At 38.8% G+C, this 25,629-nt stretch overlaps 1 protein-coding gene across 1 annotated transcript in view; it reads left to right on the forward strand.

Moving 5' to 3' along the window:
* The first annotated feature begins 225 nt into the window (after positions 1–225).
* Positions 226–25,629, forward strand: part of STX18 (syntaxin 18) — a 59,935-nt gene continuing 34,531 nt past the window's right edge. Inside the window, exon 1 of the mRNA XM_083861811.1 lies at positions 226–405. Within this exon, the coding sequence (XP_083717937.1) occupies positions 241–405 (165 nt within the window). The 5' untranslated portion in view covers positions 226–240. The remainder of the gene's footprint in view (positions 406–25,629) is intronic.

Consider the following 25,629-nt stretch of genomic DNA (forward strand, 5'->3'; position numbering starts at 1 on the left):
TCTGGCGGGGGGGGGGGGGGGCGTAACAGAACACATATCACGCTCTGTTTTCCGCACAGCGTTTACACAGCGCGGCCCCACGTTCGGGCAGTCCCGGGCCGGCCCCGCTCCCGTCCCCGCTCCCGGCCCGGGCGCGGCTCCCCCGCCGCCCCCGCCCCTCCGGCCCCGCCGCGCACCCGGAACGCGCCGCGCGGGGCCGTGTTGCGCGGGGAAGGGCGCGCGGCGGCACCGGCGGCCGCCATGGCGGTGGACATCACCCTGCTCTTCAAGGCCAGCGTCAAGACCGTGAAGACCCGCAACAAGGCGCTGGGGGTGGCGGCGGCGGGGGACAGCGCCAGGGACGAGCTGCTCAAGCGGGGCACCGCCCGCTCTAAAACCGACTTCACCAGCAGGGCGCGGGAGGTGGTGAGTGCGGCCCCGGGGGGAGGGCGAGGGGCGGCCGGGGCCGCCGGCAGCGGCTCCGCCCGGGCGGGCAGCCCGCCCCTCTCCGCCGCCTCGGAGCGTCCCCGGGGAGGGCGAGCGGGGCCCGGAGTCGCCCGCAGAGAGCCCCGGGGCAGCGCTTTCCCACACGGGTGTGGGCTGGGAGCGCGGCGTGAGAGCCGGGGCTGGGCGCTGCCGGGGCCGGCTCCGAGCCCGCCTGTCCCCGCGATCCCCGCGGCCTCTCCCGGGGGCTCCTCCTGCCCCTCCGGGCCGCGGCCGTGTCCGTGTGTCCGCCGCCCCTCCGGGCCGTGCCTGCGTGCGCACGGCTGTTTTCTGCTGCCGCCTGCCACGTAACAGCGCTGCCATAGCACACGCGTTCGTCAGCGCTCGCAGTGCTGCTCCTGGCGTGCTTGCTTCCGCCGTCACACCGTGTGGCAGTTCAGTGCCAGCCCTAGGCAGATTACATGTACAAGGGTAATCGGAACGTTTTAGGACAAGCACTGAAAAGTTAAGGAATTGCAGAGTTGAAAGCTGATCGTCATTAACAGCAGTGCTCAGTCCATAGTCGTTCTGTAAAAACAGTTCTGTTGCATATTGTTTTCCTCCATACTGAGCCAAAGGCAGGGCTGGAATAAAATATCTTTGATAAAGCAGTGGACTGTATTTTGAAAAACTGAGAGGAACTCTGAGGAGACAGACTTGCAGAATGGATATGCAAGCTTGAGACTAAATGAGGAATATGCAAGTGTTTTATAGTAGCAAGGGAAGCACAAGGAAGTCTGAGGTTTTTAGGTTCCATTCTAGATGCTCTTACAGCCACAGATTTGTTTGTTCCCTCTGAACAAGCCTTTTGCCCCATTGCCACCAGTGTTATCTCTGTCTGAATTTCGATTCCTCCGTGTCTGTATTTCAAATCATTTACAGTCTCAGACTAGGTTCATGCCAACCTCTTCCTCCTTCTAGTCTTTGCTCCCCCTTACCTTCTTACTACCAGGGCTTCTTTGCTTTTGCCTCTTCCTAAGTTTTGGTTTTCTTTTCCAAAGTTCTGTTCATACTCAAGCCTACCCTCACCTCCATCCTCTCCTTGCCCTGCTGTAGTCCTGTGCAGTGATAACATGCTATAGCCACATCCTTTTTTCCCTTCCCTGGTTCTTTGCCTCCCCCCTGTTCACAGCTGCTGTTTCCTGATGATCCCAGTTTTCTCACTGAACTCCTCACCCTTTCTGAGTTTCCTCAGTGCACTGTCCAGACAACAGAAAGAAGGACAAAGGCGTGGACAAAAAAAGTGTCTTGTTTAGTTTGTAAGAGCATCAGGGGAAGTAAGCAGCTAATGCCAGTGCGGGTGAGCTGAACCATCTGAGGGGGACAGTGGCTTTAATTAATGGTACCTATACAAACAATGATTTTGGAGAAGAAGCAAAAGCCGATAAGTGTTGCTGTGTGGACACGTGGGGCCTCTTGACAGCTGGTCAGTGAGAAGGAGTGAGGTGGACTGGCCTTGCTCTGTAACTCCTGTACCTTTGCCACAGTGAGCCAACAGCCCACCAGACCACAGAGCATCATTTTAATGTGTGAATAAAACATTGAAATGGCAGCTGGGAGAAGCTTTATAGTAAAATAAATGATGTTTTTACCTGTTTGTTTCAGCCAAATGCAGTTCAGTTTATGTATGTGTCAAACCCTGTTCCAAATACTTTGTTGTAGTCTTTTGATTAAAAGTTTAACTCCTTCAGCCAAGACTATGCACCTTGGCTTGGTATTGTAATATTTTGACAGATGCATTAATTCTTTAATGTATTTTTTTTAAGCTAGTGAATTCTTGCCACTGAACAGGTTTTTTGTTTATTTTTTAATCTGAGGAGGATATCAGACAACTAGTGTTGTCTGTAGAAGTTTTAATGAACGACACTGGTCAGAATCCATATAGGATAATAGTGAAGACCCTGAATAAGCTACACTTAGTCACCACTTTTTCTTTATGCCTTACTTGGTTGCAGAATAGAATATTTCAGTTGGAAAGCACCTGCAACTATCATCTACTCAAATTGCCTGACTCCTTCAGGGCTGAGCAAAAGTTAAAGCAAGTTATTAAGGACATCATCCAAATGCCCCTTGAACGCTGACAGGCCTTGGGCACCAACCACCTCTCTGGGAAGCCTCTTCTGGTGTTTGACCACCCACTCATTATAAAATGCTTGTTATTGTCCAGTCTAAGCCTCCCCTGGCACAGCTTTGAACCATTCCCAGTCATCCTGTTCCTGGATACAAGAGTAAAAAGATTGGCACTTCCTTCTTCATGTCCCTTCCTCAGGAAAATGTAGAGTAATGAGGTTGCTCCTCAGCCTCCTTTTCTCCAAACTAGAGAAGCCCAAAATCCTTAGTGCAGGTTCTCCATCTGACAGGCAGATATGGAAATAGTGAAATAACAGAGTCTACACAGAGAACTACTACTCCTTTCAACATTATGTTCTTTGTGGGTTTGTATAGCATCTTGCAGGTACAGCTGTGCTGATGCTCTTGTGCTCCAAGCTCCAGGAGTAGCCGCCAGTTGCTCACAGCTGCAGCACAGCAGGAGTGTGGGGACTGGGCGGGCGCCACAGAGGTTTTATCTCACGTATTGTGCTTGAACACTTTGCTGATCTGTATTAAGCAATATAAAACTATCATATATTGAATATTCTCTCTCTCCTTTCTGCCCCTGAAGGACTGTGAGTTTTGGTGTAGGATCTGAGGACTGTAGAGACTTTTTTGGGTTTTGACTTATTTGTATACAGTCTCTAAGTGATGTTTAAGAGGGAAGATTGAAGGTGCTTACTGTTTGGAGAAGAAGATGACAAAATTGTAACCAGTTATCCTGCACAGCTTGTGTATTTACAGTAGAGGTTCATTGCACCTGGGAGATAAAGTTATAAATTCCTATTTTATGCTTTCAAAATTAACATGATTTTTGTGAAGGAGGATTGAGGATTGAAGGAGGCACAGAGAATGGAGAGTATAAGAGTTTTGACTTGAATCAATATTGTGTGGGGAAGCTGGTTTAGAGATGTGTGCTCTTGGTGTTTTGTGTTAATCACAAGAAAATATTTCAGCATTCTGTATTAATTTGTATTTTTTTGAAGCTGGCTATTTTATGCTCAGGTATATTGTGTCACTGCAGTTTCTGGTGAGCTGATGAAGGTTTTTGTATTTGAGATTTAAGTTCTTAACACAGGGATGTTATGAGCTTGTCTACAACCATGTATTAATCACAGAGACAGGTGTTGTTGGTGATGTTGTTAAACTGTGATAAAACTGTTCCATTCATATAAATCGAAGATGAATGTTACAGCTCTGAGCTGTTGAAAAGATTTTCTTTGCCCTGGCATTGACTGTTTATTTGATTTGGAGTTTTTTTGGTCTGTCAGCTGCCATTGTGCAACCATTGGGTTGTCTGATATGTAATGTGACTTATGCTTTTTTATGTTGAATATTTTTGGCACCTCTCAATCTCTTCATCAGCTGTATATTGACTAGGACCAGGTGAGAAATTATTTTAAAGATGAGCAGAATCCTGTAGCTACAGGAAAGCTACAGTTACAGAGACAGACTTTCCATTACTTGCAGTTTATAAAAGACTTAGAATTTGTTATGTGTATGTTAGTGCTTTTTAGTGAATGAAAACGAAACTTTTTTTTTTCTCTTAGACTTTACAGTGACATGGTTATTTAAAATGCACTATCCAGGGACATTAAAGTTTGCATTTCTTCATACTTTTATATAGGCTTATGTAGTTTAGTCCTGACTGGATGCCAGGTATCCACCAAAGCTGCTCTATCACTTCCCTCCTCATCTGGGCAGGGGAGAGGAAATAGAATGAAAGGCTTATGGGTCAAGGTGAGGACAGGGAGGGATCTCTCAGCAACTGGGTCATGGGCAAGACTGACTTGAATTGGGGTAAATGAGTTTAATTTATTACCAATCAAATCAGAGGAGGATAATGAGAAGTAAACCAAAATACTAAAAACATTTTCCCCTACTCCTCCCATCTCCCCAAGCTGAACTTCACTCCCAGTTCTCTACTTCCTTCCTACCAGTGACACAGGGGGACAAGGTATTGGAGGCTGAGATTCCTCACACATTGTCTCTGCTGCTCCTTCCTCCAAAGGGAGGACTTCTCCCACTGCTCCCCTGATCCAGAGGGGGGGTCCCTTCCACAGGACACAGTCCTCTGTGAGCTGCTCCAATGTGGATTGCTCCTGGGGTCCTGCCAGCAAAACTGCTGCAGTGTGGGCTTCTCTCTCCACAGGTCCTGCCAGGAGACTGTGTGAGCTCCCATGGGGTCACAGCTGCCTGTGGGCATCCAGCTGCTCCACCGTGGAGTCTCCATGGGCTGCAGGGGCACAGCTGCCTCACCATGGGCTGCACCAGGGGCTGCAGGGGAACCTCTGCTCTGGCACCTGGAGCACCTCCTGCCCCTTCTGCACTGACCTTCATGTCTGCAGGGCTGTTCTCTCACATCTTCTCATTCCTCTCTCCTGATGCAGTTACTGCTGGGCAGTAACACTTCACCTCTTTGTTAACTCTGTTATTCCAGAGGCACAGCCAGTGTTGCTGCTGGGCTCATCCTTGGCCAGTGGCCTGTCCTGTCTGTCCTGGAGCCAGCTGGCATTGGCTCTGCTGGACATGGGGGAAGATTGTGGCAGCTTCTCACAGAAACCACCCCTGTAGGCCCCCACTACCAAAGCCTTGCCACACAAATCCAATACATTTGTTCCTTGGTGTGGTGTCAGGTTTGAGATGAAGCTAAATGATTGAAAATTTTGAAGATTAGAGCAGAAGTATTTAAGTAAAAAACAATGGGCTTGCAGTAAGTACTCAGTGACAAACATAAGCAGTTCAGAGCCCCAGTTTGTGTGACACTGGTTCACAGCTTTACAGTGCCTTAAATCTATTGTTTTGGATGTTTTAAAAGATTGTCGGTTTTGCAAAGTATTTGGTATTCGAGCTTCTGTTTTAGGACAATATTAGGAAATCTGACTCTTTTAGACCTCCCCTTTTACTTTTTTATGGTGAGTATGAGCAATTGGGAATATCATCTGTCAGATATGCTTAGACATTTGAAAATATTGAAGGAACAAGAACTTTTTATGATTGCTGACTGTTCCATATGTGATGGAGAAATGGAATCAAGGTTGATACAGCCTGTAAACAGAAGTAAATATAAATTAATGGTAAGGCAGAATTTAATGATGTATTTAATTGCAGTCATGAATAAAATCTGTTTTGTTTTGGGAAATTGTCTTTAAGGTTTTGTGAAAAGCTAAAAACGGAAGAGTTGGAGCATGAATTATTCAAAAACAATATCAGGCATATCTGAAGAAATATCCTTGAGAATGGAAAATTTGAAAGGTTAATTACTTCTAAATCTTTAAATGCAAAATTTCAGAATGATCAAATATCCCTATTTGAAGCTGTTGAACACATAAGGATGCCAGATTCATGGGGCTGCAACATCTGTTATTCATATAAGTTCTGTGTATGGATCCTGTAGGATGATTAACTGATTCTTCAAAAAAAAAAAAAAAAAAAAAAAAAAAAAAAAAAAAAAAAAAGATTGGTACAATAGGCCAATATTCACACAAAAAATATGTTCAGCTGCTCTGTACAAATGTGTAATGAGGAGGAAAAATCTCCACATAAAGCTTGTCTCCAAAACTAGTTCTTGTGAGAGCCAGAACAAATGACATTGAATATAAATTTTAAGCAAACCTTTTAACTACAAGGCCACTTGACTTTTGTAGTACATTGCTTTGGCTACACATAGGGCAGTGGTGACTTTATAATTTTATTTTATAATTTTACATACTCTGTGTAAAACAGCTTTTCATGCATACCTGTGAAAGTCCAACTTATTTCATTGTTTGGAATGCAGCCTAAGGGATAATTTAAAATAGCAGTGCTGGGAGAAGAGATGGACAGGTGGCGTTTTGTCCTAGGTGCCAGATTTGAGAAATTCCTGCACATCTTTGTATTACAAATGCAAATAAATACAGATTGGTATTTAGAGCATTCCCCTAGGACAGAAAAAGGGTAGGAGTGTTTGTATCTGGTGTTACAGTTTATTCATTGCCACTGTCACCACATTAAATAAAGCCTAAAAAAGGCACAGGGAATGCCCAAACCAGGAGCTGGTCCCCCAAACTGACTATGGAGGACCCCCTTGAATAGCATCATGTTAATTGTTGACCTAGCACAACTAAAAGGGGATGTTTTTAAACATACATACTTTCTGATCCCTTTCAGAGTGTTCAGGATTGTTTGAAGAGGTACCAAGAATAAAATCCAGCCACTGAAATTGTGTAATGTATGCAGTGCTAATAGAGAAAGACAAGAAAGACAGGACCCTCACTGGAAAATTTCTAGATGTTTACAAATAAAAAGTTTGAAAAATATTAGATGTAGATTAGATTAGAAGATAGATGAAATCTGAAGATCTAGATTTCAAACAGAGGATTCCTAGTGCTTATTACAATTCTAATATGATAAGAAAAAAATTGACTTGCAGGCCTGGAGAACTACAGGCTTTTCCACTGTCTACTGATTTCAGATATATCATAACTTCAATGATTGGCACCAATGTGCTCTTGCAGGGAGTGAAACCATCCTTGTTCTAAAAGTAAAACGTATAGAAAAATAAAAATGCCAAACATTCGATGTTTTATTGGCATACGCAGTTATTGTTGTGATGCTGGTTCTGGGTCAAGTTCAGGTTGATGACTCCAGAACAGTCAGGTTATATATGAGCTTTACAGAAGACTGGGAAATATCCAAAATAATGAAATAGTCACTTTGTTGTATTAACTTTTACAGGATGGGACATGTATTCTCCAGGGCTAAAACAGAACTGAAAGGGACTTAATCCTTAAAACTTTCATATCCAAGAGTGGTACCATTGTGGGCAAACACAGGCAGAGCACCAAAGACTGCATGGTCATGTAGTGAACTGCTTCTCTTGTAATTGAATAGCTGATACTTACCAGTGCTATGAGGGAAACAGCCAAAAATGGTTAAAGTTGTGTGCTTTAATGGTTTTGGTTTTATACTCCAACTAAAAAATTATAACCTGATTTAATAAGGTTATTTAATACAATTTTTTGACTCTACTGATTACATAAGAATAACTCCCATGAGAAAATATTTGAATGCAGGGGAAATATATACTGTTTGTGGTGTAGCCAAATTAGAGTCTTTATTAGAAATGAATGACTGTGCCAAATTTTGGACAGTGAGTGATATTTCAGTTCACTTAACTTTTAATGAGAGGGAAGTTCTATTAAATTGGGCCCATTGCTGAGGTCATTAGGATTAATTCTGACTTCTCCCATGAACAGTTATGAACGGTCACTCTTCCCCCCAAAGTTCATCTATGATGTTGTATTTTGTACTCATTTACATACACGTGGGTTTTCCTCTCCCGTGTTGTAGGCAGAAAATATAGTTTTAAATTGTATTTTTTCAAATAGGGAGTTACAGAGTACTGCTGTCTAATACCTCAGATTTATCTCTTCCCCTGTGCAAATTACAGTTAATGTTAGTTTTTTATTATGAGCATTTATTGGTTTTGCTTCTCATTTCCTTCATCCTTGTTAGAGAAATTTAGTCTGAGAGATGGAAGGAAAAGACGATAATTTTAATTAGTAGATGAGAAACATCTAAAAAGCTAGTTAAAGAAATAGCAGCATAAAGATTGAAAAAAAATCCAACTTGGAGAAGAATGAAATGCTGACCTTGTTCAGTACATTAGGACTGAATGCCAAATCACTAATGTTCCCCATGTGATGCTTCTGGTTTTAGCAAAAATCACTTCAGAAACAGTGAGGAGGGTATTGGTTGGCCTTGGGGAAAAGTTATGAACTCCTGCATTTTGGGAAATGTCTGTGCAAATGTCCATCATTGTTTCCCCTTGCTTTGTTTGTTTGTTTTAAAGTACATTCTCAACTCCATGGGAATTATTTTCTGAATTTAACAGAACAGCAGGATTGAAAGTTGGCTTGAGAGACAACTTTCCTTAGTTGCCTCTTAATTTTGTTTTGACTAACTGGACCTCATGTGGTGCTGAGGAGTCCAGAAGTATCTAACCCTGCAGTTCCCATTTGAGGATGTTGTCTTCGTCCTCACCTCACCTCCTTCCAGGATGCTTGTGAGAGGTTCTTTCCTGGCTTGGAGTTGGAGGAATTGTTAGATCCTGCAGCTGCTAACTTTGAACACTTTCCTGGCTGTGGTCTTCCATTAAGCTGACAGCTTTTGCAAGTTCTTGCTTTTTCATCCTGCCACGAATAAGGATAATGTTTGTGGAAATTTGTAGAGTATGTGGAAGTAGAAGAAAGCCGAGGTTTATCATAGGTGGCCTCCTTCTTTTCTTAAACATAGCTCACATTTGTGTAACCTCTGAAGGAGAAAGATGGGCTAGGGGCAAGGTGATGGGCCTTGAAGTGTCTGAAAAGCTGGAGAGACACAGTGGAAAAGAGAGACAATAGAAAGTGTGCAGGCCTAGCTGGAAGAAAATGGAATGATCAAGGTTGTAGAAAAGACAGTCTAACATTAGAGGTAGAAATACAAGTGAAAAAAAAAGAATATCAGGAAATTATATGAGGTTGTGATATAGTTCATCTAAATAGGGAAGAGAAAAAGGAAAATGGAAGAAGGGAGAAAAAAGATGGAACTTAATATTTTAAGGTTAGTGAATTTTAACTGGTGTGTTTATACTTTTTGCTATTTATCTTGAGTTCTTTATCAAAGATTTTGAAGCAAGAACAGCTCATTATTTTGAGTACTTTGGTGCACTGCCATTGCTACAAGCTTTGAGCTCTATATTTATGTATTTTGAAATATAATCTCTTGTTTGGGACAGAAATGAACATAAAAGGCAAACTCAAAAGAATATCAGTGTGATTTGTTAAGAGATGTAACTGTGGGGTTTATTTTTCCAGCTATTAATACTGAGGCCAAAATAAAGCTTATTTCCTTGAAAGTTGGTAACTTTAAGGTGTCTGATTATTCTCCTCCTCTGCTTTTTTGAAAATAGAACAAGTTTGGTGGATAGCAGCCCAGAGAAGGTCTTAGCTGTGACTCTTCCCAGCATCCTGCAGTTCTTTCTGTGTTCATGGTGTATCCTGCTTCTTCATTTTGGTAGAGAGGGATGTTCTTGGACTCACACTTGTGTTTTTGCTAATTGAGGCTCAATTTGGTCATCAGGTTTTGTTTTTGCTGTAATGTTGAGCTGATAGCTTGTGATTTTCTGGTAATGAGTCGATTAAGTTTTTGTGTGTTTCACCGTAGACAAAAGGATACAATCTTTCTGTGAAAGATTATGTAATTATATGCTTTGAAACTTCAGTCCTCTATACTTGAAAATATTTTTCAAACTGACAAATATTAAAACCTGGCATGATAGCTTCAGCAGTAAGAGCAATTAAAGGGTGAAAATGGGAGGTATGAATCATTTCCAGTAATTTGAGGAAAATGTTCTTTAGTGTTGAAAATATTACACTGTGGTATAATTGCATAGAAAGTTAAATGATGGGTACATTTTTGAAAATGTGAGTTTCCTGACTTCAGGGTGGTGTGTCAAAACTTTCTGTCTGGCAAAAAAAGCACATTTTGTAGTGTTCAGGTGTTTGTTGTTCCTTTTTACCCTTTCATTCTGACTCTGTCTTCTCTTTTGATGGAGGCTGGTGAGACCTGTGGAAAAGTGCATGTGCTGCATTGACTCAAATTTGCATCTATTCTGTTTCTGCAGGTATTGTCCAGTGTTTGAAAAGCAAACAAAATGAAAACCAGATACAATTAAATGTAATCCAACTTCCTTTCACTCTTTGATTTTCCACTGTTAATGGATTGCTTGTCATTTCACACTGGGTAGTTTTTAGGTTGGTTTTTTTTTGTGGACTTTTAAGCAGTTTTGAATGTGGATGAAATCTCACAGATTCTAAATTGAATATTTCATTTCTGTTGAGAAATTTCTGTAGATGCAACTGACTGGTGTTTCCCACCTCTCCAATTATTCAGTTGGGTAGGAAGAGTGAAGTGGGTTTCTAGTGAATGTTGGTGGAGGTTCTGTGGGCATATCCATAAGCTCTCAAATGTTTTGTTGGTTAATGGTGGCAAATAAGAGAAGGGGCCTTGGTTTTCTACTAAATTTATTTGCCCTCTAATATGAAGTATTATTCTAATATTCTAACTAGAATAGCTATAATTCTAATAAGGTCATTCCGTGAATTTTAAAATTTTTCTTATGGTAAAAACCGTAAGTCCTCCAGTGTTTAGTCAAGGTGAAAGTAGAATGTCACTGTATTTAGAAGACCGGAAATAATCTTGCTGCAGGATTTGTGGTGATTCCTGGAATAAAGCACACACCCAAGGCGTGTCAGGTGAAAGAGGAGGTGGGAAGGGAACATCAGGTTGTACTGGAGCCCACCATGAGTGCGCTGGGGGCTGCTCACTGGCTCTGTGGGTGCAGAGCAGCCAGAGTCAGCAGCCTCCAGAAAAGGGGAGAGTTGATTAAAAGGATAGGAAAACAGAGGAGTTGGTCAGTAATGAGTTGAAACCAAGGTCTTTGGTGTTTTCGGGAGGAAAACAGACTCTTGGGGATCTCAGTAGTTATAAAAGCCTTGTGTCATCTGCTGGTTTTCAGACTGATGGGTAAAATCTGGATGTAATTGCATGATGGATTTTTTTTTTCTTGACCATTTTCAGGACCTGGATGTTTTGAAAAACAAACTTGAATTCCCAGGACTTCCGAGATTTCTCTCTTAAAATTTCTAGCCTTCCTTTGAGAGCTTTTGGCTGAGCTAGTGGTCCACTTTTCCCTGATCTCCAATTTAGCAAGTTTTTTTTCTAGCTTTCACTCTAGTTCTTTCCTGTTAAAGAAAGATTATGTGTGAGCTGTGGAAGAACATACTGCTCTTAGGATGCTCTGTGTGTAACATACACATATTATACATTGTATCGGCCTTTTTATGACTAATTCACTTATGTTAAAATAAGCACTGCTAGCAAGCAGGAGTGAAAGACAAACACGAAGTGGTGATGAAAACCATTTAATGATTAGTAGAGAAACATATTTATTGAAAATAAAAACCATGTCTAAAGGCTCTAATGGTGACTTCTTGAAACACTACCATGTTGTGGTATTTGCAGTGCTGTATGTCCTGTACAGTAGATACTGTTTAAAATTGCTTGGGAACTGGAGCTTGCAATTGTGAGCTTGGAATGTCCTGCAGATAATTAAGTTGTGGTCAGGCCTTACAAAAATAAAAAGTTCTCGAACTATGATTTTATAAACATACTACAATAACATTTCTTTATATCTAACAGTTTCTTACAGAAAGCTGATACTCTCACAAGGAATTGACTAAAGGTAAAACATCAAGAAAGAAAAAATATTAAATTAAATCTTCACTTAGGATGTTGACAGTTTGCTTGTAATATTAAACAGATGTGTGTGTTCTTGGAATATTCTTCTTTCAGAACCTTGTTGCATACTAGTTTTCAAGTGACAGTTACAAATTTTTGATTAATTTTAAATTCTGCTTTCTTCAGTTGTCTTTGTTATATGTTATTTTCTTTGGATCTGTTCAGCTGGACAGTGTGATGCCAGCTTGCAGTTTCTGCCGTGATATTCGAGGGAAAATGTTCCTTTGTGTAGGCTTAAATTGAGGCATTCCTCATTCAACTATATAGAAAAATTATTACATATATGCAAATGTACATATATGAAATGCATATATGTATCTGTTGGGTGTGATATTACCTTGGCATGTGTAAGGTTGGCATTTATTGGTTCTGGTTGTGGGTGTGGTAGGGCATAATTTGGCCTTTTTGGCTCTCAGTAAATATTGCACATAGAAGCCAATACCAAAATAATGGAACTCAAGTTTTTATAGGATGTATATTTAATGAAACATAAAGGGAATTACCAGTTAAAGGGAAAGTGTATAGCACTATTAAAATGACAGAATCTTGTGTCTTGTTCTGATAACAACCTTTTCCAGAAGTGTGGTAGTGGTGGGATATTGTTTTGTTGGGTTTTGGGTTTTTTTAAAATAGGAAGAACTACAAAAATTATCTAAAGTCTGAAAAATCTACCTTGTAGTGAGAAATCCCTTAGCTTTATTTTGTTATGACTCATGATCATAAGTAAAAAAGTCTCTGATTTCTTCATGGATCCTATGAACAGCAAAATAAGATGCAGTGGTGTAAGTTATTTGAGGTGTGATTCAGCTGATCCTTGATTTGGTAAATTCTGCATCACTTGGAATCTCTTAAGTCAAGTGCATGTATTTCAAAATACAGATGGTACTGAACAAGTAATGCAGCAGTTAATGCATAGAGATGGCTCTGGAATTCCTTTTTACATATGGGACACTGCTTCATACCAAGGCAAGGAATTGGATACTGGCTTTCCAGATCCCAGACTACTGCTCCAGTGACCTGTGACTCTGATCAGTCTGACCTTGGACTGTGCAAATGTATGAATGTTCTCTCTTCATTTTTAATAATAAATGAACTTACAGGAAACATGCTAGAGTATTTCTAAAATAAAATAGCTGTATTTGACTTCACAGGGTGCTTAATCTACCACAGAAGTTCGTGGCTGTGAAGTAAGCAACCACTTTTTAATTTTATTTTTTATTATTGTCAGATTTGTTCCCCACAGATTTCAGGGTATGAATGATGTACAAAGATGGTTAAATTATATACACATATATAAGGACCAAAGGAATCAATGTGAGGTGATTGTTGATTATATAGTGCCACATCACCATAGTCTGCATACTGAATCTGTTTAATATACATGAATAGGATATCTTTCTTTTTTTTTAATGATTGTATAAAGACACAATGATACAACATAATATGAATGAGACTAGCTTGTAAGAGTACACTTTAATTTTCATAATGATGTTGCTTTCAGTTCCCACAATTTTTAGCTCATTGTGGAATCCATTAAAGTATAGATGGGAAATAATTGCAAAAGCTCAGGTACTGTTTCTTATGGGTTTGAATATGATGTAAAGAACTGTACAGCAAATATAGGAAATTACTTATTACAGATAGTGAAAATGTGAAGCAGAAAAAGAAAAAAATATCAAATGCTGATTAGCTGGTCTAAAACATGACCTAGTATAACTTCTTATATTGTATTTATTTTCTGCCGTGTTACAGCATACAGAATGTGTGGTGCTCTGGCTTGCCTGGTTCACTTACTTGACCATTTCTTCACAATTTATTGTCTAAAAAATTACGTTACTTTCAGAAATAGTTTGTGTGTTCTCACAACACACTTGAAATACTTACAGTTTCATTTTTTAGGGAAAATAAGGCATGTGGTTTTTTTTGAAGGAAACCTTTTGTTGCTTACAATGAGGGAAAAGAAGCCTTTTCCATATAGCTCTTAAGTAAAGGTTGAGACTTTTCACTGGATTAAGCATAAGCACCTAATGCAAATTCTGTATAGGAGTATTATTTCAATTTTAAAGAAATGCATTTAAAAGCATCTATTAGAGGTGTGGGGGAAGAAGATAATGCAAATATTAATGGATTTTTATCTTTTGAGTAAAATTGCATGCTTGTTTCAAAGACAACTTTTATTTGCTTGCACGTGGTTGCTGCCGATGCTCTTATATTTAAAAAAGAGCTACTATTGCAGAAACCCATAGTCTTCTTGCAGGCATTTATGGATTGAACTGTCTTGAACAAACTGATTTGTATCAATCAGTTCTTAAAATGGAGCAGAAGTTTCTTTTGTTGGTGAGATTTGTAAGTTGTGGTGGGAATTCTGTGCAACTGGTGATGATGGACAGGATCTTCTGTCTGTCTACAAATAATTTGTTTATTAGAACATGTCTTTCTGCTGGGGCTTTGTGATTCTTGGTTCTACCTTCAGGTTTTGTCCCTCTTGTGGACGACTTTGAAATAATATGAATAAAATATTCATCATGGAAATTACATGAGAGAACTTGCTTTTTCATTAGTCCACTTGGAGACAGAGATTATATTAACATAGTTCCAATTATCCTTGTTGCTGGTGCTTGAAAAGCAGGGCTCTGGCAGAGCAACTCTATAGATGTGTAGATATAGATCCTACAAAGATAACTTGTTGGACTGAGACTGCTGCCAGTGAGATATTGTTGTTGATTAAACACAAATGTATGTTTTAACAAAAAAACAACAACAAAAAAAACAACAACCAAAAAAAAATTCTTAATGGAATTTTATAAGGAAGAGGATTGTTGCAGTACAAAGGAACTGAAACTCTTGAATAGTAAGTTGTTTGGAATTAAGTTTCCTACCTCTTTTATGACTATGAACTGGACTATTATATGGCCTTCTGATTGCATGGTGTGTTTTCTGCTTTAAATTGCTATTACAGTAGCTTTGAGAGTCCCTAACTGAGAGCAAAACTGGATTCCCTTTGCAGAGTATTTGAACTGTTAACTAAGCAAGACTTTGAATGATGCAAGATGAAATCCTGGTTGTACTGAAACAGGCTGCAGAGTTATGGTTGATTTAATTGAAGAAAATACTGTGCAAAAAAATCTTAGCTGAGTGAAAGTTTAATGCTTGCTCATTGTTTGTTCCACATTTTATTTTGACTAAGAGTGAGGATAAAGGCTCAAATAAGAGATTATAGAAAAAGAAGTTCCCTCAAGTGTTCGTAAGTATTTTTTATTTAGGCGTATTTCACTTTTTTTTTGTTTTGCAAGATGTGAACTAATTCAGTTGAGACTATTCAAATATTGTTCACTTGGGTCCTGTGAGAGCATTCCCCAAATGGGAAGGCATTATGAGAAAGGACATTTCTAATTTGTGTCACTTATTTGTATTTCCAAAGATATGCTGTATCCTAAACCAAAATAATTCTGAAAATATTTATGCATAACAGTTGTTGGGTAAAAGTAGCAATTTTCTGAAAAAATGTAGTTTTGAAACTCTCTCTGAGTTGTAGCAATTAACCTACATGCACATTTATAATTCTAGAAAATGGACAGCATATTACATTCAAAGACTTGATCTGATAGACTCAAATTGCTTAAAACATCAGTTATTGAAGATGTCCCCCTGGGACTTTGAGAAACTATTTAACAGATGAAAGTACATTTTGAAAAGTCTGACCTTACAGGCAATCATAAAATGAATCAAAACAGTTCTTTCCTCCCCTGAAATGTACAGAGCCCATCTGTATCTAATCCAGTAATTATAGACTGAGTTCAATTACCTTTTCAAACTTGGAGCAGACTGGAGACTAGGCAGTGAACAAACATAGGGTTTTGTCTAGACCTCAATTGACCACAGTCTAAAACTTGAATTTATATCTAATTTTGTTTTTAGCGTCGTTTGATAGTTTTTAAAGGATTTATTTTGCTACCTGGTTGCTAGATCATGAAGGTTTTTATTTGTTGACTTAGTGTTTATGGCAACACTTTTTATTCCAGTGAAGTTAATAAACTGGCACCAAGTCCTAAGAGTTTACTGTATAAATAATTTTTAAATTTTAAAAAAGTGGATTAAGCAGCTCTTTTGAATCTTTTATATTACTGCAATGAAATTATGAAAGAATCTGAACAAAATTATGTAATTTAATGTCTGTGTTCATGTCCATACATTTAATATTCCGATTAAAACACCCGCCTTGGATGGTTTTGGCTCTTTCAGAAAAATGAACCCCGACTACCTGACTGCAATATTACCAGTGGTTGACAGAGATTAGAAACTGTGCTGAAAATAGATTTTCACCTATTTTATTAATTTATTTCAGTTAAGACAAGTAAACTATCTGTTCAGCCACACAATGTTGGAGAATACATAGACAGCTACAAGTTGTAGAAGTTAGTATAAGTTATCACTTCCATCACCAAGTTGAAGCCCAGGCATCTGTTGATATTATCCCACAAGCAGAACAAACCACATAATATATAATGATCTATAATATACATATGCTGAGAGGAATCTCATGCTGTGTTCACTGTCTGACATAACATTTCCAACACGGTGTTGTTATTCCTTGTAGGACAGCTCTGAGCAGCCTTCGCTTGGCAGGAGTTCTTTGCAACAAAGCTGTGTAGTTTGCAGAACCCAGTGCAGTGCACAGGACTGAGGTTGTTACAGGAGAACATTTCCTATCTCTTGGGTAGCAGTGGAGAAGCAATGATTAAGGGCAGAATAAAGGCTTTATTTTTAACTTTTAATTGTGCAGTGTGTTTTTCATAGATAGAATGGTGTTTCTTGGCAAGTGAAGCCTATGATAATTAGTGCGTTTAGTTTAACTTACTTATTCTTAATAATAATCAGTATTTTGTAGCAGTCGCTGTAATTAGTTAAGAATGTGGTTCATGATGACTTCCAAGTCAACACATATTTGATGAATAAGGCACACTGTTCCAGTAAGTAGTAAATTTGACGTGACAAGCAGAAGTCTTTTGATGTTTAATTGGCTTTCCTTGTAACACTCGAGGAAAAAAATGATCTAATGAATGTTGCGTTGACTGTAAAGCTGAAGCCCAAGAGATTGCATGGAATGTATTTTGTCTCCATATTTTGTAAGCATGGGAAAAGCTCTCTAATATTTCTCTCTTGGTGTGTTTTTTTTGGGTTGGGGGTGTTTGGTTGGTTTGGGGTTTTATCGTATAGTAGTTTTCTGGATGAATGATACTGTTCTGAAGAGGTAATTTGGAAAGGTATAAAATTATATTTATAATCATAATTTAAAAGCAAAATTTGTAATAGTGTATTATCAGGAAATGTAGTAGTATGTAACATCCATCTGGTTTGTTGTTTTGGTTTTTTTCCCTCTCAAAAAGGAAAGACTGTCATGCACTCAGAAGTCAGGAAATCCAATTTAAAATTTTAGTCCTTCATCAGAATCCTATTTACAAAAGCATTGGGAAGTTCATTATTTCCCCCTGCCTTAACTCCACATCAGGAGCCAAGAAGACCTTTCCAGCTGTTGCTAATAGGAAATGTCATCATCTGTTGCACAATTGTATTTGTATTAGTAGATTTATCATAGAAGATATGATCATAATCTGCTTCTAGTAAGTCCCCTAGCACTTTTCTTTTTCCTCCTTACTATTATGACAATAAGAAATAAAATTCACCTAGAAATTCTATTAAAGTTTATGCTGCCATAGAATGTACCACCAGCCTGCAATAGAAAGTAGGGATGGTTGATGTAAGTTTCTGAATTTTTAATAATTCTGTGTTACAGCTTCATAGGAACAATCTGCTATGACCAGGAAGTGCAGTCTGTTTCCTGTGCTCCATTTCATTTTGCATGGCTTCAGTACTGCACAGAACTTAAGGAATGAAAGCATTTAAGACCAACAGCTGAATTTAGTGTGTTCTGAGAGTAAACTAAGGCAGTACCTGTAGCCTGTTACCTGAAATGAGTCTAGATTTAGCACTCTGTTTATTTGGATCTGGATAATTTTCATTCTAAAGGATAGTGACACTACTGACCCCAAATTCTAAGGCTACTGGCAGTAACTTTAGAATTATGCTGGCTGCAATAGACAGAAATTGTGTTACAGGAAAAAAGGCTATTTCATAGTCTCAAGGCTTTTCATGACCACATCAAGTATTTTTCCCAAGTGAAGGTTGATTGGTTTGGTGGTTCATCTCTTTGTTCATTAGAAAAAGGACTTTGTTTTGTGACCATTGCAAGAAACTCTTAATTTTCACTTGCATTTTGACACTGCCTGATAGATTTTCCACTATGTGCATTGCATACACTATATTTGTAGTGTAAGATAAAAACAGTATTAAAGAAACAACAGTGTTTTTAGTTTAATGGAAAGAGAAATTTTAAAAGTGAAAGCATTTGTCCTTTGTGCTTCAGTGGATATTTGTGTGTCGGCTGTTTTCAGACCAGATCACTTGAGTCAGCTGCTGTAATTGTACGTGTCCCCTGCCTCGGAGCAGGCGCTCAAACCAGGCTGAGAGCACGCATCTTTTAGCTGCCTCTGTTCAAGGGAATACATTGAATTCCCCTTGAAAGATTATTTTTAAATCTAAAGGGAATATTAACTTTATTATAATCCCTGGTATTAATTTTGAAAAAAACCTGAAGTTCTTCAGGAATCATCCTATTTTCTCCTGTTTCACGTATTTAAAAGAAGCAACTTCTCTTTTGCCTTCATTTGTTCCAGTTTTTGATGTGTACTTTTCTTTCTGGTTCTGTGTATTGTATTTTGTCATAGGTTTCTGTTGAAATCTGTCACAATTTTAGTGTCAGATTTCTTACTGTTGGTATTCTTAACTTGCACTCCATTTGATTCCTTTGTTACTATATTTATTTCCTGATTTTTGGCTGATTTTATACACATTAGAGAATTAGTAGATACTTGTTTATTTAAGTGGTAAGAAACTCTTAACTACAAGAAGGATAATTTGGTTGACAAATAAACTAAATAAATAAATGAATAACTAATTAATAACTAAACCCCAATTTAGTTTTACTTTCTGCAGTAAAAGGGAAGCTTTTTCCTCTTGCTGCTGTCTAGTTTGTTGTATAAGACAAAGGAATTCAAGGTACTGTCTATGTGAAGCTTAATATTTATAAATAATTTTTCCTTTGTCTTTTTTTTCCTTCTTGTCCAGCTATTGCTTTTTGGACATTTTCTTGACTCAATTTGTGACACTGATTAGTATTAATAATGGCTACTAATTAAGCAATAAAAAGATGCTTGTAGTAATTAAAGTTACACTTTTAAAGAACTTTCTAAAGTGCAAATTCCTCAAATCACTTTAAATAAGAGAAAAATCATGTTGAATTACTTGACCTACGTAATGGCTAATTTGATACAGTGCAACAAGACAGAAGTAAACAAAGTTATGTGAGTAAAACTTTCTATTTAGACACTGGGGCTTATTTTCCTTCTTTTTATTTTTCTATCCTTACTCACTTCTGTCTCTTCCGTGCTTATTGATGCTGTAGTCACACAGACACTTGAGTTGCTTATGCAGGAACCACATTTGAATTACTCTGTAGGGGACTGAAGAAAATTCAGGACAAAAAATACTAAGTATTTTCAAACTAGTTTACATGTCCTGACTTTAATGATGCACCACTGCTATACCCTGTGTTCAACAATATGCTTTTCCATTGGTATGACATTAGAGCTACAGGCATTTGAAAGTGTTGTATGTTTCTGTGGGCAAAATTGAAATTTTGTAATTTTGGAATGCTCTGGTTCTAATGCTGATGTGCCGAGGAGTAGAACATGTTATTAAAACATGAGGTCAGGTTAACCCTCTCCTTGCTAGCATAGATATAGCATGAAGTCTTTTAGGGTTTAGGCTAGTTTGAACACTTTCAAGAAGAATATTTTACAACCTAAGAGATTTAATAATTGGTTTGGGAGTTTGTTTCTTTCCCCTTTAAGTGTGGAGTTTGGGGGTTTTGGTTATATTTTGGCTTATTACCCTAAATAAGGGTCCTGTTCTTCTAATACATGCTAGGCTCTTGTGTCTCTGATATCTGTCTCATTTGCACTGTAATTATAATTACTGCTTTACCTGGGGTGAAAAAAACTACTTTTCATGGTTTTTCACTCTTTTCCTCAGACCATGCCCTTCTGCTTCTATTTCTGTTACCCTTTCCATCTACAAATCTTTCCTTCCTTCACTTTTCAATGTTTCTCTTATTTTTCCACCCTTGTGCCACAATGAGCTTTACCAGCTCCTGTTCCATTTATTCATGCACTCAGATATCTACTTCACATTTACCACTTAATCCCAACCAGTGTCTATGGCAAATTTTCTTGCTACTATTAAGTTTTCATTGTTTTAATTGTGATTCATAGCCATAACATTTTCATCTTAAAGTTGCTAATGAGATAGCTCCTCAGCAGGGAGGTACTTCATGTGCTCTCTTCCTAAGCTCATGCCAGTGCATCAGCAGACTACTGAAATACTGATGAAATGTATTTCAGTGATACTGACTCATCTGTAATGCAGAGCAGAGCTGTGGAGCAGTGGCATGACATTTGTTAATTCAGGTGTTTGTAACTCAGATAGAAACTGGAAAATGCAGTATCGCTTCTGTCTTTTACTTGAGAGTCTGTTCACTAATTCATTTTCACTAATTCATTAAAATGCAGTAGCATTTTAGTCTAATCTTGAGTGAAAATTGTACACCAGCCAGTATCCATCTTACAAGAGATACTCCAATTTCTCCATATGCTTGTCTGCTGAAACACAAGTATTTTTCATCCAGTGGTTCTGTTATTTGCCCACACAATGGAGTAGCATTTAGCTACTGCAATCCAGCCTGGACAGTCTAGTTATGGCAAAAGACAGAGGTAGCATTTTTTCACTGTGTATGGGTTGGTGAGATACAGTGAAACTGTTTGATAGACACTGGGTATTAATACAAAGCATCTTAGTAAGTTTTACAACTTAATGCGTAAGCTCCTGGACAGTTTGTGTGTGTTTACTTGGTTGACATGGTAGTGGTTTAGTTACTTGATGGTTAATTCTTGCCCTACATGCTACAGCAATGGCCAAATGGATGTCAGCAGAAAGTTGTGAAAAGATGGTCTGAATGAAAATGGTAGCATCTATGGAATGTGTGTACCCAAACTGTTGAAAAATCGTGATGTTGCCTATGAAATAAAAAGTTGGAGAAAGGAAAGTCCTTTCAGTTTTATTCACTCTAACAGAGTGTTTCAGATAAAATAAGAACTCAAACTGATTTTGTGAAGTATTTTAATAGATTTTTGTCTTCTGAAGCTCTTCTGATTCATCAGAGTTTATAGAGTAAGCACAGTCTCATTGTGCTGGTCTGTGATCTTATCTCGGTGTACTTAAGGTGCTGGATGGCCAATGCAGCTCTCACTGCAAAGTCCTTGTGAGCAGGAATCCGTCAATAAATACGTGTCACTGTCACCATCTTGTTTCCTAAGATTGTCTCACAACTGGCTGGGCACTTAGTAATTTCAGAATGGAGACTGTGTTCCTTTCCTGAGCAGCCATGGGGATAATGCTGTAGTTTACAACCCTCCTTGGAGGCCCTTTGGAGTTGACTGCTGATTGGAACCTCAGACTTAATGCAGCAGTATACAAAATTGTGGTGGTATGTCTCAGTACAGATGCTATTTCATTTTATTTCAACCAGCCCTTTTGTTTTCTTTTCTTAGGCATCTTGGTTTCCCCTTAGTTTTTGTTTGTTTCTGTTTCTCTCCCTATTTGCTTTTCTGTAATGTGTACCATCAAAAAGCCACCTATTACGTGAAGTTATGGGTTCTTATGAATTTGAGACTTTCTAGAGATAGTACTAATTTCTGAAAGAGGTTTATCTGTGTTGCAGGGAATGGTAGCCAATGACAGGATGCAGGTCAGTTAACTAGGAGACAGAAACAGACTTGTATTTTGAGGTGTCTTGCATGGTCTTGCAAAGTTCAGTTCAATGAGTCTCATTTGGCATTTTATTACAAGCCAAGCTTTGCTATGTCCATGTGAGCCTTGGTTTGGCTCTCCTAGATCATTCTCTCCTACAGACTGAGTTAAGAGAAGGAGACCACAAGTTTATATCTCTTGAGGTTTTCAGAGTTTGTACTCTGGCTTATGAACAGTCTTACTAGAAACTTTCAGCTTTTAAGCAGCTTAATTTTTTTCTTTCTTTTGTTTGATAATGTTTTTTTCGTTGTGTAACAGAATAATTGAGTTCACCGTTTAGTTGTAAATAAAGCTGAACTTCATTATTTATTTTTATTATTTTCCTGATATGGTTTGATTATTTCCTATTGATATGGTCAAGGAAGGCTTGCATGGTGACTTACATACAGGTTATGTAACCACCAAAAGTGCCACAGAATAGTTTATTGTAAAACATACAGGAATTAGATTATCTGTTAAACTGTAATTTTTTGATCAATCATCCTTCTACTGTTACTTCAGTATTTTTCACAACTTTACATGGCTATGACAGATGTTCCTACAGGAAACTATTTCAGTCTATTGTGAAGTGAGTTTTTTTCTAGATTTTAGGCTATGGTTTGGTTTTGTGTTGTTTGTTTTGTGTTTTTTGTTTGGTTGGTTGCTCGGTTGGTTGGTTTTTTATGTTACATTGTAAAGCACATCAGTGTTTCCTCATGTGAACTTCTTTTCCTTGGTTTTTGAAAATACAACAAATGCTGTTGCTCTTCTAACTCTTACTTAACTAATGTATAAATACTTAATTAGTTTAACGTTGAATTTCTTTATGTAGCACAATTGTTGAGGGTCAGCATGCTGAATGTTTCAGGCAAATTTGTAAATACTTAGTCTATAGGATCCACTATTTCGGGGCTTTTTTTTTAGCTATGCTGACATATAAAACACTTTCCAGTTTGTGCATTTTTATTCTTCTCTGTTATTCCCAAACTTTCTCTGTGAGAAACTCATAAAAAATTTTGGGCTGAGTTCCTGTTGGCCTTGCAATGTCAAAGAAGTTTCTCATGATTGCTCTTATCATTAAAAATGCTTCATATATTTATTTTAGCTTTTTAAATCTGAAAATCCTTAGCTTCTTTTTTTTAGTGATTGGCATTTATATCAAGTAAAATTAAAACTCAGATATCTGAATACTTTGTTCAAATTGGTTAAATGAATATGATTAAGTTGTAAGAAGTAGCCCATCAAGTAAAATCTTAAAATTGCATACAAAACTGTCTGTTGAATTAAAAAACCAGAAACCCAACTTTCATTTGCAATAGCACTGTTCTGATTTTCATTAAATAAATTATGTTTTACTCTATTTTGTTTAAACTCTAGATTAATTTCTATGGTTACAGTGGATATAAATCTCTAGATTGCCTTTAAAAGGGATTGTTTATTCAAAACAGGACTGACAGTCTCTCCTCAAGAGAAGCTATTACTTAATTTTATTTTTCTAAGTTTAAATGCTTAAAAAATATTTGTAATGATACCCCAAAGGCATAATAAAAATGTAAAAATAATTATACTCTAAAATTGCCAAAATTACAGGAAGTGGACGTTTAAAAAATCCTACTGAGATTCATGGCTGAGAAAAAGTGAGGAAGGAAAAGTGCTTTACTTCACAACTTGAAATCTTGTCAGAGATTTCTGCTTTCAGTGATTAAAAATGATGTGTTTGGATTGTCAGTATTACTCAGATGTGAGAGAATAGCATTGATTTCCCTTTTAATTACAGCTAAAACTTTCCCCTCACAAATTCTGCAAGCACTTTCTAAAGAGAAATTTTTATATTTTTTCAGGTAGAAATTATTCTCCCCATGGTGGCACATCTTTTTCATAGGCAAAACAGCTGTCAAATACCCCTAGGCAGATGAAAACCAGCATGGAAAAGCATTTTGTGATGAGCAAATCCTGGGCTTCAGAGGTACTTTTTTTGGACACTTCATGTGTACCTTGGGGGTGTAGTGGTCATTTGGTACTGGAAATGACCTTAATGGAAATAGGGAAGGGCAATCTGCTCTAAAGGAAGAAATTCTCTTGGACTTTGGTCATGACAGAAGATTCTCAAGTGGGAACAAGACAAGGTGTCTTTGTTCCATGATGCTTTTAATCCCACTTATGCTCTGATAAACTTCTAGCCCTTGTTGTGAGAACCTGTCATGGTTTCCCTTGATAACAATTTATAAGACACCCGTTTCTCAGAAAGAGACAGGATGAAGGGAATTGGATTATATTTGGATTACAGATTGATTTTTTTTTTTTTTTTTTTTCCTCCCTTCACCTCAGTTTACCGTTATAAGGAGTAGTGGACAAGAGTTATTTTCCCCAGGGATGGAGGAGGTATTTTTTTGTATGGTTCTATTTCCTGGGTGCTCTAACAAAGGAGTAGTGGCTTGTTCAGAAAAGGCAGTGAAGCAGAGCATTTGAGGTGGGGCAGAAGAGGAGATGTGTATGCCTGATGGAGCAGCTCTGCCTGGGTTTCCTGAGGATGTGAATGCCTCTCTCAGTGCATCACTCTGTGTCAGCCATGGAAGAACTTACACCTACCGGGGCCCAGGAAGTCCCCACCATTTAGGGCCGAGGATCCAGCTCTTGGGGTTTCCTGTTACATGAGAAGAAGGGGCAGAAAGGGCCCTTTCTCTTAATTCTTATGCTGATACTGTTAGAGAGTTTTTGTCTGTCATAGTTGGATATTGGTATTAGATCAATATCCATATTTTTAAAATAAATCAGTACCATAAAGCACTTGGATTAAAACCTTAATGTGTACAGAATTGGCTTATTTCCAGTATATTTATTTATTACTTTTGTGCCTGATCTATACATGTTCTTTACATGAGGATTAATAACCATCTCATTTCTGACTGGATGTTTTTCTTGGTGTTTTAGTGGAGGAGAAACTTACTTGGTATAAATGCCGGAGCAACCACTAAAGTAATGTTCAGTCTGTATAATACAAATTAAAGTGTTGAAACATAAGTAGAAGTATTCTTGCGCTAAGTGATGTAGCAGTACCAGTGCTGAAAATCCAGGAAAATGCTTGTCCTTCTGAAACAGTATTTGACAAGAGTTGTAGGGTTTTGAAACAGAATATGTGTTGTATCCGTTCATGCTCTGTCAGTATGGGTGTATGAACGTAAATACACCGAAAATGTGGAGCTCTGAGTGGGAAGGGCCTGGCACAGGGACGGCGGGGCCTGAGCGAGGCGAGGCGCTGGCTGCGGCTTCAGGGAGCGCGGCGGCTCGGCCCCGGCCCCTGTCCGAGCTCAGCTCTTGCCCCGGGCTCAGCCTCGGCCCCCGTTTCAGCTCTTGTCCCGGGCTCAGCCCCAGCCCCCGGTTCAGCTCTTGTCCCGGGCTCAGCCCCAGCCCCCGGTTCAGCTCTTGTCCCGGGCTCAGCCCCAGCCCCCGGTTCAGCTCTTGTCCCAGGCTCAGCCCCGGCCCCCGGTTCAGCTCTTGTCCCAGGCTCAGCCCCGGCCCCCGGTTCAGCTCTTGTCCCAGGCTCAGCCCCGGCCCCCGGTTCAGCTCTTGTCCCAGGCTCAGCCGTCGCCCCGGGCTGAGTTCCGGCCCCGGGCTCAGCCCCTGCGGTGCCCTGCAGTGGTTACGCCGAAGCAGATTCAGCGTACTCCCAAAGTGAGGCACATGCACATGGAACTCTCCGGATTGCACTGCAAAAGCCTTTCAGAAAAATCAAAAGATTTAATAATAATGGTCAGAAAGAGTAGCCATTTATTACTGAGTGTCTGTTAAACG

The sequence above is a fragment of the Zosterops lateralis genome (genome assembly GCF_965231275.1).
Source record: "Zosterops lateralis genome assembly, chromosome: 5".
NCBI lineage: Eukaryota > Metazoa > Chordata > Aves > Passeriformes > Zosteropidae > Zosterops > Zosterops lateralis.